Source organism: Typopeltis vanoorti, chromosome 26 (assembly GCF_054136105.1).
Source record: "Typopeltis vanoorti isolate ZY-2024b chromosome 26, IOZ_Tvanoo_1.0, whole genome shotgun sequence".
Classification (NCBI taxonomy): Eukaryota; Metazoa; Arthropoda; class Arachnida; order Uropygi; family Thelyphonidae; genus Typopeltis; species Typopeltis vanoorti.
In genome coordinates, this window is record NC_143574.1 from 19219877 (window position 1) to 19239246 (window position 19370).

Genomic DNA, 19370 nt, shown 5'->3' on the forward strand with positions numbered 1-19370 from the left:
AGCATCTGTAGAAACTGTTATAAAGTCAGTTACAGGTCCCGTGCAGGCTCTGTGATTTAAGATCTGTACTCATGTACAGATGAAATGGTTCAATTCCTGGATTTAATTGGATAATTTTTATTGACGAAGTGATTTTAACAAAATTTGGTATTTATTATTATTTCTTGGGCATCTCCATGGAATCAAACACTCATCATGGGAGAGCCACTCTAACCATTGTTCCTTCAATATCTATCACACCTTTCCTTGAACGCATTCACCAAAGCACTCTCAACCACCTAAGGCAACTCATTCACTACTCTTCAAGCAAAAAATCTAGTCCTAAGACTCTTGTTAACCATACTCTTATACAACTCCTGGAATTGGAGGGGGTGACCCATTCTCTCCCTTCATCATCAAATTCATGATATGTACCCTCAGAGGGTGTACAGAGTAATTATCTTCACATTATAAAAATCTTCACTAAAAATTGTGCCAAAATAGCTGAAATGCTTTCCATATATTCTATACATTCTTCATTCAAGATGTAGCTGATGTTTTTCGTGTTTCTGCCTATTTCAATGTCTTTTCCCTTGCTTTTTTTTTATTGCTGATTTTCATATCAATTTATTACAAGAGTTATTCGATTTAGTCAGGGAATTTTGCAGACTTATGCTGGATTTATTCAGAAGTATAACATCATCTGTATAAAGTAAAGAGTGAAGATTAACATCACCAATTTTGATATCAGATTTAATACCACTTTCCTTCATAATATCATCCAAACAGATAATGTGCACTCTTGTTACCCACCTTATTTAACATCAAACCATCTTCCTGAAGCTCCATCAATTTTAACAGCTTAATTATGGCTCAAATAGAGACTATGTATTGCTCAATATAAGGTCCTATTTACACCACATAACAGTAGTGTTTTGAAGAGCTTTCCTCTTTGCTCCCTGTCATATGCTTTTTCTATATTTACAAAACTTAAATACAAATCCTTGTTATATTCCCAAGATTTCTCAACTATTTGCTTTCAAGTGAAAATCTGATCCTGACAATCTCTATTTGGCCTGAATGCAGCTTGTTCTTCACAATTTTTCTTAGCCATTTTTCAAATATATTTGCATAAATCTTACCAGGAATGTTCAGTAGGAAAATGTGCGTGTAATTCTCACATTCAGTTTTATTTCCCTTTTTACATATATGAGAACTCCTCTCTAATAAACCAGAATTCGATCCTCTGACCAAGCTTTCTGAATTATGCAATGCAGCTACTGTAAAACTTTTATACCTCCATATTTGTGCATTTCTAATCAAATTTCATCCACTCCAGCTGCCTTTCCAACTGAAAAAATCTTTTGTAATAATCCTATAAAATCCCTTTAATAATTTATTATTTTATATTATTATGTTTCCCTTTCATTCACCCATCAGCATCAGCTAATTTTTGATACCTACAGACCTTCAATCTATTCTCATAGGGAACATTCCATAGACCTGCCACAATCTTGGTCAATCACCTCTTGATCATCTGTATTAGCTTAAAATGTTTAGTTTACCATATTTAGCTAAATGTGTTTATAATGTAATGTTAAGTGCTGGAAAAAGGGAAATTTACAACAGAATGAGAGGCCTGTGTAGCCCTGTGGAAATAACATTTGCATCCATAGTGCTACCCCACCTGGAGAAGGATGTTCGATTCTGCCTGTCAGTTAGAGGAACTTTTTCTAATCCTTTCTTCAACTATTTCCTGAAGAAAATCAATCATAGAACCAACACTATTTCAGGCAATAATATATTGTGTTAGGGAACAACAAATTGTGACCCTTGTCTGCCTCTCTTCACTGGATGTGCTTAAAATTGGTGTTAGTCTAGTCCCAAGCTATCTCTGATTGGCTGGGGACTGACTTCCTCTCAGTCTTCAAAAAGTTAAATAAGTTAAAACCGCTTCACTTACTCCCTATGGGGAATAAAAGGCATTAGTTGATTTATTTATTTAAAATTTTTTTTTGCAGACATCATACTGAGTATTATATTAATGGGAATTCGCTGTAAGCAGTTGGTGAAGTTAGAGACTTAAGAGTAATGGTGGACAGTAAGTTAAATTTTAAGAGGTCACATCGCCAAGATAGTTAAGACATCGCGTCAGATAACTACAGTGAAAAAGGTCCAGCAGCAACTAATCAAAATATCTAGTTTGTTGAATTCTGCACTGAAGATAGAATGAAAAAGTATGGCCTTCAAAGTTTGAGAAATAGAAGGAGAAGAGGTGATAAAATAGAAACTATAAGCTAGTAAGGGGTTCTTATAGATAAGGGAACATTTTGCAGCTCATGGCAGTAGGTAGGAAAAGAACTTGGGATTATCTTTGGAAGCTGAGTAAGGTTATGGTCTGGAAGAGTGTGAGATCTAGATTCTTTTCATCGCAAGTAGTGAACAAATAGAATAAGTTGCCAGTGAACATTGTGACTGTACCCTCAATGGATGCTTTTAAGGAGAGATATTATAGGCAAAATGGGATTACATCTTCTATGGGCCCTACCCGGAAGATGCAATAACTAAATAACATAAATTTGTGAATCATTTCTCAATAGTTCTTGCAAAAACCATGAAAATATACACAAATAAAAATTCAACTCAGAACAATCTCAAACTGTATTGTATGTTAACAATTGCAATATAAGAGTATTCTAAGCCTAAAGTACATTTGGTTATATGTATGCAATGCAGCAATGTTTATTTAAACCAGTCCTAAGACTTCTTGATGAAAGATTTGTTTTTTTATTTTCATAATAATTTCAAAACAGAATTATGAAGAACTGGCAAAACATCTGTTTTAGTCTTGAAAATTTGTAGGGAATACATATATATTCAGTAGAGATTACCTGATTTTAAAAAAACTAAGAATAAAACATTACCTAATGCATTTCTCATGTGCTCTTCCTCCTTTCCCTGAGTAGGAGAGTTTTCTGTGTCCTCAGATTCAGATTCAGAGTTATCACTAGAGGGTATCAATTCTAATGAAATTCTTGTTCTCTGTTGAATAAGACGTTTAAAAAGAATGCAAAAAGCACTTCCCCAAACTCCTAAAAATGAAAGTTTATTCATAACTCATATGCATACTATATATATAGTAGTGAAAATTTTTAACATTAAGGTACTGAACACCCACTAATTACAGCTAGCTCATACTATAACAAGTATAATTTAATGAATTCACTATTACAAACTAGATAAAGCCATACCAAAAGCCCCAAACACCAATGCTGTTTTCAATTCTGGAGTTTTTGAATCCCCACTTTTCTGAATATAACATCTGTTATTTATTATTTAGCAGTATTTCACCTGTTAGTCTGCTTTGTCTTAGTGACACCAATTATGTCCAACTGGTACTTTTCCAATTCTTCTGCAAGTTTGATTTCTTTTTCACTGAGACTCCTTATGTTGGTGATCTTCAGTTCCCCTGATGTTGTGTTTGTTCCAGTACTGAATTTTTACTCTTTACCCTGGTTCCTTGGCACAAATAGCAGGGGCCTTGTTTAACTGACAACATCCAAGCCCGCATGAAATCTCACCATGCTGTACCGTTGTATTTATTTCTGGTTTAAGCCAATAGAAGGGACTTCTTTTTGGCTTAAACTTTTGGACTTAGCCAACCACAATTTGGTTGGCTAAATCCCAAATTGCCAGTCCATCCTTATTTGTTCAGTATTCACTAACAGGACACATTACATACAGGTAAGGATTGGACATTAGGTCAGAAAGCCCAGTCAGTTATCCTTTTCCCTTAAAGTCTATGTGATCTCCTCTCAGTTATCCCAATACCAAAAAAGATAAATTCACTGAGATATGCTGATTACAGAAGAATCAGCTTAATGTGCAATACTGTGAAATTATTTCTTATAATGATATTGGAGAGATGTCAAAACTGGATAAATACAATAACAGCTGAATTACCACTGTTGTTTGGAATCTTCTCTGGAGTTATGCAAGTATTCAGAAGAACAATGGTGAATTGACTATTTATGAAGAGGACCCGTAAAGTATAGTTAATAAACTAGCAGACAGCTGTGATAAATTTGGACTAAAACATATGGAAAACAAAAACAATGATAATTACAGATGAGGAAATGGAAAAAAACCTAAACATAACCTTAAAAGGCCACCCCAAGAACAAGTAGATAAATTTATGTATCTGAGAAGTCTAATCACTGATGATGATAGAAAATGTGAACAAGAAATAAAAAGAATGCAAAATGAAATTCTTAGGGCATGCTCTAAGAGAGAGAGACTGACCAATATGCTCATCACTGGAAAACTACAGAGAGAAGAAGAGAAAGAAGCCAACCAAGATATCACTATATGGAAGTAGAACACTGACCAAGCAAAAGTACTGTGTGTTAAGACTTAAGTGTTGGGGTAGAACTCATGTTGGAGGCTTAAATGGAGTAAAACAGCCCCTTCAACTACTTGACAGTTTTTTGAGGGAAGATTTTGAAAAGAGCAATCTCTATTCAGCCCTTAATCTGGTTAAGATACATTTTTTTTTTTTTTATGTGGCTTCCATTCACATAAACATTTATTCATAAACCTATAGTACATTTGTACCATGGACAGGCTAAGAATTTTTTCTATTTTTTTAAATTGATTTTATATATTTTTTAGATTTTTTTATTTAATTTTTACATTAGTCCAGAAATCCTGCTCTAGAAACCAAATATAGAAACATTTTCAAGCTACTTTAAGCCTCCAATAAGCAAGACAGTGGCTGACGAAATTCATCTCCCACCTAAAGAGGATATACTAACCTCTTGGCCAACTAGATTAGCAAAGATGATATGTTCTCCATTTGACCTCATAGCCCAGACATATTAGACTCTTTGCTTGTGTAATTCATTGGTCAACATTCCAATAATCGATTTTACAATGGAAAAGGAAATGAACAACAGTATAGTCTTCTTAGACCTCTTAGTAACAGGCATTCCTAATGGTAACCTATCTTTCATAGTACACAGAAAACAAACCCACATAGGCAGATACATTCACAAACTTCCCCAATCATTCCCCCCAACATTATGGTGTAATAAAAATTCTAACCAATAGAGTCAACAACCTTTGTTCCAATAAGGCTTCTCTTGAAAAATCCAGTCATGTATGCCACACCTTCCTATCTAATTACTACAGTTACTACAGAATCAATAAAATATTTAATCTTCCAATCCCCAAGCCTTGACTTTCTCTTGAGAATGATTTTAATAATACTATCACCATTCCCTATGTCCAGGACACATATGAAAAAATTTGGCCTATTGTGGACAGACTGGAAGATTGGCCACTATCTGCATAGAAGGATATAAAAAATACCTCTGCAATCATGACTATGGTTGGTCAGGTTCAGACCATGATTTAGATAACACAGAGAATTCTTGTTGAGAGGCTTATACATGACAACTAATAATTAAGGAATTGACAACGTACACTAGAAATATAAATTAAATAAACTTTAATATATACTTTCCGATATTTCGGGAAACGTCACGTTGCCATCTTCTTGGGAACTTATTACAAAGACAAGTGCACACAAGTACTACATAACAGCAAATGAGAACCGAAGCTAGGAAGCTAACGTTTTCCTAAAGTCCTGATGGTGCCCCCTGGCAGGCTATATTGGTAGTTCTTGGCCTTTGGGTTGAAGTTCTTCTGATAAATGTTTCCCAAATTTGGGGCAGTCTCATGCATCCAAATTTGTTGAGGTTTGGCATGTTCCTAAGGGCTGAGGCTGATTCCATGAATAGTTTTTCATATTTGAACTTGCTGCAGTATATTACTGTGGCTTTCTTCCATCTTATTCTGTGGCGAGTATCCAGAGCGTGGTCTGCAAGCCCAGAGTGGCTGTACTTGTGAAATCGGATGTAATCCTTGTGTTCTGAGATTCTGATATTTGCTGTCCTGCCTGTTTGGCCAAAGTAGGACTTGACCACCTGTTACAGACCACATAGAAAATTGGCATCCCTTATCCACTCCACTAAAGACCAACCACTTCCCCTAGACCTACCTGGTGTATACCAGGTCCCTTGCAGCTGTAAACTGTCATACTTTGGCCAAACAGGCAGGACAGCAAATATCAGAATCTCAGAACACAAGGATTACATCCGATTTCACAAGTACAGCCACTCTGGGCTTGCAGACCACGCTCTGGATACTCGCCACAGAATAAGATGAAAGAAAGCCACAGTAATACACCGCAGCAAGTTCAAATATGAAAGACTATTCATGGAATCAGCCTCAGCCCTTAGGAACATGCCAAACCTCAACAAATTTGGATGCATGAGACTGCCCCAAATTTGGGAAACATTTATCAGAAGAACTTCAGCCCAATGGCCAAGAACTACCAATATAGCCTGCCAGGGGGCACCATCAGGACTCTAGGAAAACGTTAGCTTCCTAGCTTCGGTTCTCATTTGCTGTTATGTAGTACTTGTGTGCACTTGTCTTTGTAATAAGTTCCCAAGAAGATGGCAACGTGACGTTTGCCGAAATATCGGTAAGTATATATTAGAGTTTATTGAATTTATATTTCTAGTGTACGCTGTCAATTCCTTAATTATTAGTTATCATTATAACACAGAGAAACAAATGGAAAAAACCACCATGCTCATCATAACAAGTTTAGAAGTAAAAGACTTTATCTCTATGCTGTTTTTTACAATTCAGAAGCTGTCCTCAAAAACCAGCCAAATTTGTATAAATATGGATGGCTTAAAATTCTTGAAATAAGGAATACGTTGATCCCCAGAGATCTCATATTATAACTGAGGCCTTCAGTAGGCACCCTAGTTTGGACCATAATCTTTTGTGTATTGGGTTTCACTTATATTGCACTCCTTGAAGATGTCTCTGTGACTGAATTGAAATATTAAAAGAATTAAGGACTCCAGATGGCACTTGAATGAATGAATAATGTTGAAGAAATAGTAAGATATATACCACGAGTGAAGAAGAGGACACAAGTTGGTGTAAAGTGGATGACAAACAATATCAAATGGGAACTGCAATTTAAATAGAGATTACAGAAGAGATATAAGGAGAGGGGTGGAGAGCAGATGCATGAAGAATATAAGACTCAGGCCAGGAGAGTGACTAGTCAAGAGAGACAAAACTGGAATATGAGAAGAGATTGGACCTGAGATTCAAAGAAAATCCTGAGGAATTTTTTAGTTATGTGGCCAGTAGGAGGAGAAATGATTATGGAAGAATGAAATCACTACTATAACAAGCCAAAAAGGCTATTTTACTGGCAACATAAGTTAAGGTTAAGGGATTTACCATCTCCCTTAAATTGAAGAATGAAATCATTGGATAAAAATGGGAATAGAGTGACTGATGCAAAGGACATAATGGAGTTGTTCAATGAACACTTTATTGGGATATTTCATCCTGGAGAAGTAGGTTTTAATGCTAGAGGGATAGGGCAGGTTCAAGGTTTTGAAGTGCAAGAGAAGAGTTTGTTTCAAATACTGAGTACTCTAGATGTAAATAAAACAGTGGAACTGGATGGAATTTTGCCACGGATTTTGAGAGAATGTGTTAAAAACTTATAGCTCCATTTACCCGAATTTAAATGAAAGTCTGTCCAAGGAAAAGGTACCCAAGGAGTGGAAGGAGGATAAATTAGCATCACTGCATAAGGGCGGTAGCAGACTGGAAGTGTCAAATTATAGACCAGTTTGTGTTTCATCAGTAGCTGTTAAGATCTTGGAGAAATTAGTGAGAGCCCATATACAGCTTTGGGCAGATGAGAGTAATGTTATCTGTGAGAGTCAACATGGATTTGTTAAGGGATGCTCTTGCTTTAGTAATAAAGCAACAAGAGCAGTTGATGAGGGAAAGGCATATTCTGCCATTTTTTTGGATTTTACAAAAGCATTTGACAGGGTGCCACATGATAAGCTGATATTCAAGTTGCACTACATGGGTTTAGATGTCAGGTTAGTGAACTGGATTCATGATTGGCTATCTGATGGGTATCAGGGAGTTGTGTATGAGGGGGGGGTCTTGAAGTTTGGGATACATCGATGGGAGGCTGCATACTCCATTGAAGGAACTGTACTGTAGGAATTACGGGAGGCAATGGATCTGGGGATGATGATTGATAGAAACCTGAAATTCAGGGAACATATTGCTTAAGGTAATCTGGAGGATTGCTGCAATACTGAGAAGAATGCTGACCTGCAGAAATAAAAGTTTTCATTCCATTGTATAAAGTCCTGATCAGACCACACTGGGATTACTGTTTTCAAATTTGGTCCCCCAGGATTTGAAGAGGATAAATTAATTATAGAGAGATAGATAACAAAAGATGGTATCAGGACTGTACAATGTTAGTTATGAAGACAGGCTGAGGGAATGTGGACTATAGAGTTTGGTGGATGGAAGAAGGAGAGATGATATGATTGAGACTTTTAAACTGTTGAGACGTGGTCAAAGGGGTGACACTGGGGAGTTCTTTCACTTGGTGAAAGAGAGAAGGACCGAAAGGAAGTTGTGATAAAGAGGTGAGGAGTGTTTTTTTTTTTTTTTTGCATGGAGGGTGGTTAAACTGTGGAATGCATTGTATGATAGAGTGGTGAGAGCATGAACAGTCAAGGAGTGGTATGATAGACTTTGTGTTTTCTAGGATGGGCCTCCCACATTGAGTCTTTTGACTCCATGGAGGCGCGAATCTTCATAATAATAATAATAATTATGCACTTCAAGTTTGTTTCTTTTTTTTTTATTTTTGTAGAAGGTTTTTCTATTTCCGATATTGAAATTTACTCAGATTTGCATTCCTCTTGGATATTTTCTATAATGTTTCTGGCAATGGCTACTTCATTTGATACTCTGTTGAGGTAATTTTTCCAGGCAACCAGAATATCTTATCTTCAGTTTTTATATCACCTTGTGATCCCTGATTCCTTCTGTAGTACTTTTTCATCCAGTTGTAATAACCTTTTTTTAGTCATCTGCAAAATATTTGACTATTTTCATGATATTCATCCTCTATATTTTTAAAATCTATCACTTCTATTAGCTATAAATACTGTTACAACTTAAACAGCATATACAAACCACATGTATAACATGCATATAGTAGCACCCAATGTTTAAAATGTCCGTCTTTTGCCTTCACATATGCACGAAGTCTGTGAGGCCATATACTGATGGTGGAAAGAGCAACATCCAACAGAAATGCTGCTACTGCTCACTCCAAATCCACCTTCAGGCTGGTGATGCTGGTGTGCTGTTTCTTGCAGGCTACTCTGTCTCAAGCTCTGACCAGTTCAACAGATTCAGATCAGGACTTCTAGATGGCCAATGAGATATGTGGTTGGGCACATTTGCCTCCAGCCACTATTGTGTGGTCCTCACCTTGAGTGAGGGTTGAATCCTGTTGGAAGGTCCACTGCCTACCATGAAACAAGGCATTGTTCAGGGCCCGTAGTACAGATTCCAGCATAGCATCTTGATATACACTCTGGCAGACGTTTTGACCCCTTTCTTGCAGAAATGCAACATGGATACTCCCTGATACATCACCGACCACCAAACCATCACTAACGTGCAGATAATGACTTCTCTGAATCCTGGGTGCTATGGCATGTGATGTGCAACCGTCTAGGGCATATTCTCTTCACATATGAAAGGATTTTCATATGAGAAGAGGATATCTCTTTGTCTCTTTGTGTATCACTGGAGGAGTACCTTCACCCTCTGCCGCATAAGTTGTGGTGTTGGGAAATGTCCAGTAAAACGACAATAGGCTCTCACCCCTGGGTCATCAGTTAGTTACATGTGATGAAACATTCATCTCTTGTGACATCACTTTCTGCATTTGCACAGGATTATGGCAGAGGCGTGCCTCACAAGCTGTTGCATCATAACACAGCATGGTCAACCTGTTCTTTCGCAATCAGATACATCTTCTAATCATTATAATGGTTAATAGTCCAATACATAAACATCCTACTGATTCTGAGTGTTTTTAGCATGTTGAAAATAACAGGTGGCTGCATTCCAACCTTGTTCTCATAATCTCTCCCACTGCATGTTGAAAGTTTATTTTCCACTTGGTTAGTGTATAATAAATTTAGTTTAATCCTTTATCCAAGTGTGAGCAAACAAAGTTTGCGCCTGAAAGTATCTTCAGGACTGGGTTAAGGTGGTACACACCGGGGCAACTCGTTGCAAAGGTGGAGCAAGCTAACAACACTCCTATCCTAGTATCTCCTATAATGCAAAACACATCTCCTTGCGGATATGTCTATTGTTATGCATTAAGGGAAGGGCCACTACCCTGGTGGAGATGACCTGCAAATGCTTCTGCCTGATATCTCGACTTGGGCCTGGCTCCCACTGAAGAGACCTCAATAAAGGTCGAAACCGGTCTGGGTAGTGGCCCTTCCCTTAATGCATAACAATAGACATATCCGCAAGGAGATGTGTTTTGCATTATAGGAGATACTAGGATAGGAGTGTTGTTAGCTTGCTCCACCTTTGCAACGAGTTGCCCCGGTGTGTACCACCTTAACCCAGTCCTGAAGATACTTTCAGGCGCAAACTTTGTTTGCTCACACTTGGATAAAGGATTAAACTAAATTTATTATATCTCCCACTGCATGTTAATCTGTATAGCTAGACAGATTAACATGCAGTTAATCTGTGGGCAGTGCAAGATTTATAGCAAGACATGCATGCATATTAATTCCCCACTTGAAAGGTGGTAAAATCAGTAATGCATTAGTACTAGAGTGCAGTGATGAAAAAAAAAAGGGAAGAGAGGGCTAGGAACAAAGAAATCTAATGATATTCTTTTTAAATAGCTGGAGATGCTTGTGGGATACTTGGCAAGAAAGGCTATTCTAGAGAACTACCATCTTAAATGAAATAAAAGGTACATATGGTTGGGTTCAATTATGAATAGATGCCAGCTCACTGGAATAGCACATACAGACTAAGTTTGTGAGGGGGGGGGGGGCGAGATCACTCTGAATTTCACTTCTCCTGTTTTTAATGGGTATTCTGTATCATTTGCAAATCTGAAGAAAAATATTTCCTTTATACATAGGAAAAAGTGAGCAGGCAATAGAAGAGACTGGTTTTTTAGTTTGAATTATAGTTGAAGTCATTTCTCTAAATGTACAGTCAAACATGGTTATAATGAGCACCAGAAACCAACAAATTTCCTCATTATAATTATTAGTAACTGTACTAGTGATGAGTTAAAGCTACCTCCTATTTTTTAAAAAATTTTCAACACCTTGATAAAAAAAAAAAATTTTTTAAATTATTCAAATTAAGTGGATATCGAATCCAACATTATTTCAAAGCCAAATAGAGAAACTACAAGAATTTCATGCCGAATATAGCAACTATAAAAGTTTCAGCAGATCCAAGCATAAGCAAACCTTTTATGACAGAGGCAACTCATAGTAAGGTGGAGTAAGCCCTGATCACTAACCTTGCCCCCGTCATGAAAGGTTTGCTTACGCTTGGATCAGCTGAAACATTTATAGTTGCTATATTCGGAACATGAAACTCTCGTAATAACTAATATTTAAGGAATTGACAGCGTATACTGGAAATATAGATTAAATAAACTTTAATATACACTTTCCGATATTTCGGCGAACGTTACGTTGCCATCTTCTTGGGAACTTACTAAAAGGACACGTGCACACAAGTACTAATACAACAAATGAGACTGAGGCTAGGACGCTAGCGTTTTCCTAAAGTCCTGATGGTGCCCCCTGGCGGGCTATATTGGTAGTTCTTGGCCTTTGGGCTGAAGTTCTTTTGATAAAAGTTTCCCAAATTTGGGGCAGTTTCATGCATCCAAATTTGTTGAGGTTTGGCATGTTCCTAAGGGCCGAGGCTGATTCCATGAATAGTCTTTCATACTTGAACTTGCTGCGGTGTATTACTGTGGCTTTCTTCCATCTTATTCTGTGGCGAGTATCCAGAGCGTGGTCTGCAAGCCCAGAGTGGCTGTACTGGTGGAATCGGATGTAATCCTTGTGTTCTGAGATTCTGATATTTGCTGTCTTGCCTGTTTGGCCAAAGTAGGACAGTTTACAGCTGCAAGGGACCTGGTATACACCAGGTAGGTCTAGGGGAAGTGGTTGGTCTTTGGTAGAGCGGATAAGGGATGCCAGTTTTCTATGTGGTCTGTAACAGGTGGTCAAGTCATGTTTTTTTAAGATTTTATTGATTTTTTCTGAGGTGCCTCTGATGTAGGGAATAGTGATGGATTTAGAGTAATCTTTTTTGTGAGGGGGAGGGGGTGGTGGGTTGTGGATGACTGGGTTAAGTATTTTTTGGATTTTTTGGAGGGGGTAGCCGTTGGCTGAGAAAGTGTCACGGATGTGATTTAGTTCAGAGGTTAGGGCTTGATCATTAGAACAGATTATTTTTGCCCTGTTGAATAATGTTTTAATAACTCCATATTGTTGTGAGGGGGGGTGGTGGGATTGTTGGTGGATGTATCTGCCAGTATGGGTGGGTTTTCTATAAACTCGTCAATTCCTTAAATATTAGTTATTATGTCTAACCAGCGTATAAGCCTCTCAACAAGAATAAGAAACTCTCGTAGTTTCTCTATTCAGCTTTGAAATAATGTTGGATTCTATATCCACTTAATTTAAATAATTTTGCATCACCAAAGTGAAGCCTTTTGGCTCTCTTTTTCAGTAATTAAAAAAAATATTAGAGAGAAAAAATAATATCATTACATATCTAGATATCATTCATATGAATATGCTTGCATAAACTACAATGCACTCAATATTAAACACAATTTATTTCTTCATAATTAAAAACCATACATTAATAATTAACTAATTAATACTGTCAGGTGTCAAATTATAAAAAGGTCCTGTTTTGTCAGCATTGTAGATATCTTCGTCATTGAAATCTTTCCTGATTTTCTGCTCAAACATGGTCAATCCATTCATTTGCCTTATTGAACCTGTCTGCAGATTGAGATTCTACACTAATTTTTGCATAAACAATGTTATGTTGAATTTTAAATCGATCCAGCCAATGATTTCGTACGTTGTTACATACAAAATAATCATGTCCAAATTGTTTATCAAATTTTTCTGCCTGAGGCTTTAAAATCGGATTGTCTATTGAGAATTCTGCATTTCTTTGTGTAGTGAAGCAATGATTTATTGGCATTTGTAAGCTCGCACTTCCTAAATTTTTTTTTTGTTTTGGTTATGTTGCTTTCCAGTGCCAATATGTAAACATCTTTATTCTTCCACAAAGTCAATACTGTTGAAGAGGACAAAGAAAACTTAAAACTTTTTTACACACTTTCAACATTTTTCAACATAAATTTGACTTTTTCAGGAACTGAGAGACACCTTTAGTTAACATGTTTTTGTTTTTAACTGATTTTGCAGTTGTGGCAGTGTTTGGGTAAAGTGAGGGAAGAGGGCCAGAGACTAGACACTGGAGAGGTAGGTAGAGTGGAGATGGTAAGGTATAAACTGGCCTGTAATCTGATACAGGTGGTCATAAAAGCTAAGCCACTCCTTTCATTGTGATCCTAACATAAGGAACATTGTAAACCTACATTCATTTTGATAATTTATAGAGACTACAACTACATATATATATGAACCAAACGCAAGTGATGAAACTAAAATGCTCCCAAATTTCTGCCCTAAAGGATCCTACCTGGGGCCAAGCCTAAAAATAACATCATTTAATATTGAAGGTTTCTCCAGTGTCAAGCAAGATCTCGTTGCAAATATTTGCAGAGATAACGACTGTGATGTGCTCTGCCTGCAAGAAACTCACAGAGGAGAAGGTGCTACAAGACCTTATATCCATGGCATGAAACTCATCAAAGAAATACCCCACGATAAATATGGCAGTGCAATATTTACAAAAGAGAACTTGATCCCATCATCCATTGACTCAATGAACAACAGAAACATTGAGATTATTACGATCACATTTAAAAATATCTCAATCACCTCAGTCTATAAACCACCAGAAGAAGCTTTCTCCTTCCCTGGCATCCTCCTCAATAATAATGCATACATGACTAATGCTGTATTCTGAAAACCTTTCTCTAAACCTGATACATAATCCAAAACTACCTGTATCTTTCAACAGTGGCAGATGGAAGCAAGGCCATAACCCTGACCTCATATTTGTTAGCTCAAAAATATCCAACATCTGTGTTAAAAAGATTTTAAATCTGATTCAACATACTCAACATAGACCTATGATGCTTCAATTCAACCCAGCGATTATGCCTAACACCGTCCCTTACAGACGACGATTTAATTTCCAAAAAACTAATTGGAAGGGTTTCATGGAAGATCTTTTCTGCTCCATAGAAGAAGTCCCTCCAAACCCTCAAAAGTATCCAGAATTCATAAAAATACTGAGGAAAATCTCCACCAAACACATCCACTGATGATGCTGCACAAACTACATTCCAGGCCTTTCCAGTGACATACAAGCCCAGTATGCTGATTACTTACAACTTTACAACACCAACCCCTTCTCAGAAGAGACTATCCAAGCAGAAGAAAAATTATGCTTCAAGATGGCAGAGGAAAGGCATTCCTCATGGAAAAAAGAAATAGAAGCCCTTGATATGACCCATAGTAGCAGAAAAGCATGGAAATTTATCAACAGAATTAGGAAGGATTTCACTACACAATATGAGCATCCGCAGGTAACAGCTAATCAAATTGCTCACCAGCTGCTGCTGAATGGAAAATTCACTAAAAACACACAAAAAATAAGATACTTAGAACCCCAAGTGAGGAACAAAATATGATTAACTCAGATTTCACCATCACTGAACTCAATGCTGCCATAAACCTATCAAAACCTAGAAAATCTACAGGCCTTGATGATGTCTGTAATGAACAGATTAAACATTCTGGAACCAGGACTAAAGAGTGGAACAACACTTGCCTCAGAACCCTAAGGCTACCAACTATCTGGAGGCATGCCAAAGTGGTGGCCTTTCTGAAACCAGGGAAAATCCAAACCGAAGCAAAACATTACAGACCTATATCACTATTCAGCAAACCTCTTTAAACTCTATGAATGATTCATTTTGAATAGGCTACAACCTCCCCTCATCGAACCCCATCTTATTGCTGAGCAGGTTGGCTTTAGACCAGGCAAATCCTGCACATCGCAAATTCTCAACTTCACTCAATATATAGAAAATGGTTATGAGCAAAAACTAGTCACAGGAGTAGTCTTTATAGATCTAACTGCAGCATATGATACCATAAACCATCTCACACTCAAAAATAAAATATACAGAATAACTAGAGACTATTGCCTTGTCCTCCTGATCCAATCACTCTTGGAAAACAGACGCTTTTATGTGGACCTTGGGAGAAGGAAGAGCTGCTGGCACCACCAAAAAAATGACCTCCCCCCAGGGAAGTGTGTTATCACCATTACTTTTCAACATCTACGTCAATGATCTCCCCATCTTTCCAGGAACTAGAAATTTTATCTATGCTGATGACCTTGCCATAGCTACTCAGTGAAAAATTTCAAGTCCATTGAAACTACTCTATCACTTGCCTTAAATAGTTCTAACCACATACTATACCAGCAATCAACTAAAACCAAAGCCCTTGAAAACCCAGACAGGCCTTTTCCACCTTAACAATAAGGAAGCCAACAGGAAGCTACAGATTTCTTGGGAAGGCTCTAATATAGAACATTCCTGGAAACCAATCTACCTTGGTGTGACTCTCGATTGCACCCTCTCATATAAAACCCACATAGAAAAAACAAAGGCAAAAATGAATGCAAGAAACAGCATACCAAGAAAGCTTACCTCCTCCAAATGGGGTGCAGACCCTACCACAGTGAGATCTTCTGCTTGGCCCTTTGCTATTCTTCTGCTGAATATGCCTGCCCAGTATGGTCCAGATCCTGCCATGCTGAAAAACTTGATCCAGCATTGAATGAAAGCTGCCGCTTAATTACAGGATGCCTGAAACCAACACCACTAAAAGACCTGTATACTTTGGATGGTATTGCACCCCCTTCAATTCGAAGATCTGCATTCTCAGCTGATGAAAGAAGCAGACAAATGAACGCCACCCACTATTCGGCCAGACCACAGTGTCCCAAAGACTAAGATCCTGACATAGCTTCCTGGCAACTGTTGAACTACCTAAAAACCTCCCAGAGACATGACTTCAACAATGGCTTGCACTATATCCCGAAAATAATACTGGTATTCCAACAGCTGAACATCTTCCATGCGATGCCCACTTGGACTGGAATACTTGGAAAAGCCTAAACAGACTCCGGACGACAGGAGCTGCAAACAAAACCTCATCAAATGGGGCTACCTCACTGGCCCAGACAATTGTGAGTGTGGGACAACCCAGTCCATGGAACATCTTCTTTCTTGTCCCTTTCTTCCATTGCCTTGTGCAAAAGAGGACCTTATATCCTGCACAGAAAGAGCAGTTGATTGTGCAAGATACTGGAGGAACATCTGACCATGTTTATTGTATATAAGTTATGTATAGTTTCCTTTTTTTTTCATATTTAATTATTATTCCCTGTATAATTCACCTATCAAATCTAAGCTGACCTCATTGTAATATATTCTAATTTGTTGTAAATCATGTTGTACCACTTACTACTTGTGTTTGGATACGAAATAAATAAATATATATATATACATAGAGACAAGGTACATTACAATTCAAACAGAATGACAGTGACACTAATTTGATGAACTATTATTCTACTGACCTGACCTCTAGTGAAAAATACACCTACATCTAAGCTATATTCTATTTTACATGGCCAGAGAACAAATCGATATTATTTTTTAATACTTTTAATATAGGAATCATGGTGGCCTAATCAATAATTTAACATATGTGTTTGTTATATTAAAGCTAAGCTCCTCCTAATAATAATTTACAATGACTTCTAAGAACAAAAGGTTATGTGATAGAATATGTGTCATCCATATACTTGGGATTTTTAGACCATCATTATTGTTGAGATTATTAGGGTAGTTGATTAGAACTTCACATGCCTCCTTATTGCATTCATCACACCAAAACTTGGTGTGACGTAATGAACAGGTGCCTTTCCAGTTAATTCTACGTAAAGTATCCAGGGCATGATCAGAAAGTCCAGATTTACCATAGCTATTCAATTTAATGTGCTGTTTATGTTCCTTTTTCTGGAGAGGAATAAATATAAAGTAGGCTACAGGTGCATTGAATAGGGGGTATACTCCAGGGTGGTCCAAGAGAGGAAGAGGATCCTTGGAGCAGTTGAATCAGTTCTTTACTTTTGCAGGAGGTTTAAAGGTGGCATTAAGGTTGTAATATTCTATTTATTTTATCTGATATCCCTTTAATGTATGAAATAGCTACGGTTTTATTGTAATCTAGTTTATTTTTGTTATTAGGTGCAGTCTTATGAAGAATTTTGTTGATAGTATTTTTGCTGTAGCCATTTTTTAGAAAAGTATTGCTGATCATTTTTAATTCATGCTTAAGTGCTTGTTCATCGAAACAAATCTTTGAAGCCCTATTTTTAGTGTGTTAATGACATCAATTTTTGTGTTGGATGGTGGCAAGAAGTTATGTGTGTGTATATTGGCTAGTATGTGTAGGTTTCCTGTAAACAGTGAAGAAAAGACTGCCAGAAGGAAGACGTGTGACAAGTGTATCCAGAAATGAAAGTGTGCTCTGACTTAGTTTCAATTGTGAATTGTATGCATTTGTGTTGTTTCTTCAGGCAGCTAAGTGACCAGATACATGAAAACATCATCAATGTACCTAAGGCAGACTTTGGGTTTTAAAGTAAAGAAATCTAGAACATGTTGCTCAAAAGCTTCCATATAAAAGTTAACAATGGGAGAGATGGGAATAATGGTTAACCATGGCTGTACCTTCTGCCTGATATTATGGCCCTATTTGCCCTGACATTCTGGTTATTTTGTGTGGCAAAACCCTTTTTACCTGAAAAAAGAAGGCACAGCCATGGACTTGTCATTATCTTCCCCATTGTAAACTTTTGTATGGAAGCTTTTGAGCAATGTGCTCTACATTCCTTTACTTTAAAACTCAAAGTCTGGCTTAGGTACATTGATGATGCTTTCATTATCTGGCTCCGTGGTCACCAGAGACTTAATGTGGACCTTTTTCTAGCCACTTTAAGCTCTTCAATAAGTGAGGTGGTGGTCTCAATCAGGCAATAAAATTCATTCCCTGCCTAAAACCACTTAAAATAATCACAAACATTCATGCCCATGACAGGATTCAAACCTGCAGCTTGTTGTCTGGAGAGCATATATGTTAACTACTCAGTCAACCAGGCTGACCATGACTGTTAACTGTTAGTAATCTTCATTATTTTAGAGGCAGGACAATGGATCAATAGTTTGTTGGCAAAGTGTGTGTACAAATAAACACAAGATGGTAAGTATCATGCTCCAGCTAATCTGGAGCATAACTTTTGAGAACAAATGGGAACAAAGTATACCACCAGTGGCGTAGCTTGGGGGGGGTGCGGAGGGGACAGTCCGCCCAGGCAGCACAGCACTTTGAATCTTTTTGAACTTTTGCAGTTAATTCTAAAATACAGTCTTGAGAACTCAGTTCCAAATATTGTAATACTAATGCGAATTTTCCTCATAATTGCTACAAGTGTTGCTAGTTGTGAGAGGAGTTTTTCTAAATAAAATCTGATTAAGAATTACCTACATTACTATGAAATAGACTTCGCCAATGATGTCATTGATGATTTTGCTAACAGAAAAGCAAGAAAAATAACATTTTAAAATGTTGGAATTAAAGTTTTACTTCAAAAATAAACACAGTGTTTTAATTTCTTTCCCTCTATGTTGTTTTAACTTTTTGTAGTATTTTTGGTATATTGAGAGGGGTGGCAAACTCAGGGACCGCCCCAGGTGGCAACAGCTCTAGCTAAGCCACTGTATACTACCCATTAACAGAAGATTTTATTTGTACCTAGGTTATTTCAGGTTCTTCTAATGTCTTCTTGGTAAAAGGACTGCATGTGGTATAATATGGTATGGCAAGAGATGATTTGCTTCAGTTGTCTGTGCAAAAGCTTGGTAAGATATGATTTTCAAATGTTATTGCACTGGTATCATATAAGCCAGTACTGTTACAAGATTGAAGGTGGGCATGTTATTTGTGCACAAGGTGAGTTTCTTGCCTTTATCTATTTCAACATCAAATTTAGATTTCTTGACAGCTGCTTTACAGTTGTTGTATGCTTTGGTGTGGGGTGAAATTTAATGTGTTATTATTATTTTTTTTTTACTAATTATGCACACTTATTGG

The 19370-nt window shown here is 37.2% G+C and overlaps 1 protein-coding gene across 3 annotated transcripts in view; it reads right to left on the reverse strand.

The window, feature by feature from the left end:
- The window catches only part of LOC150092382 (cytosolic phospholipase A2-like), a 341574-nt gene that overhangs the window by 118034 nt on the left and 204170 nt on the right, over positions 1 to 19370 (reverse strand). For all 3 annotated transcript variants that reach the window (XM_090415055.1, XM_090415056.1, XM_090415054.1), the window contains exon 13: positions 2904 to 3071. In XM_090415055.1, coding sequence (XP_090271181.1) covers positions 2904 to 3071 — 168 coding nt within the window. The remainder of the gene's footprint in view (positions 1 to 2903; positions 3072 to 19370) is intronic.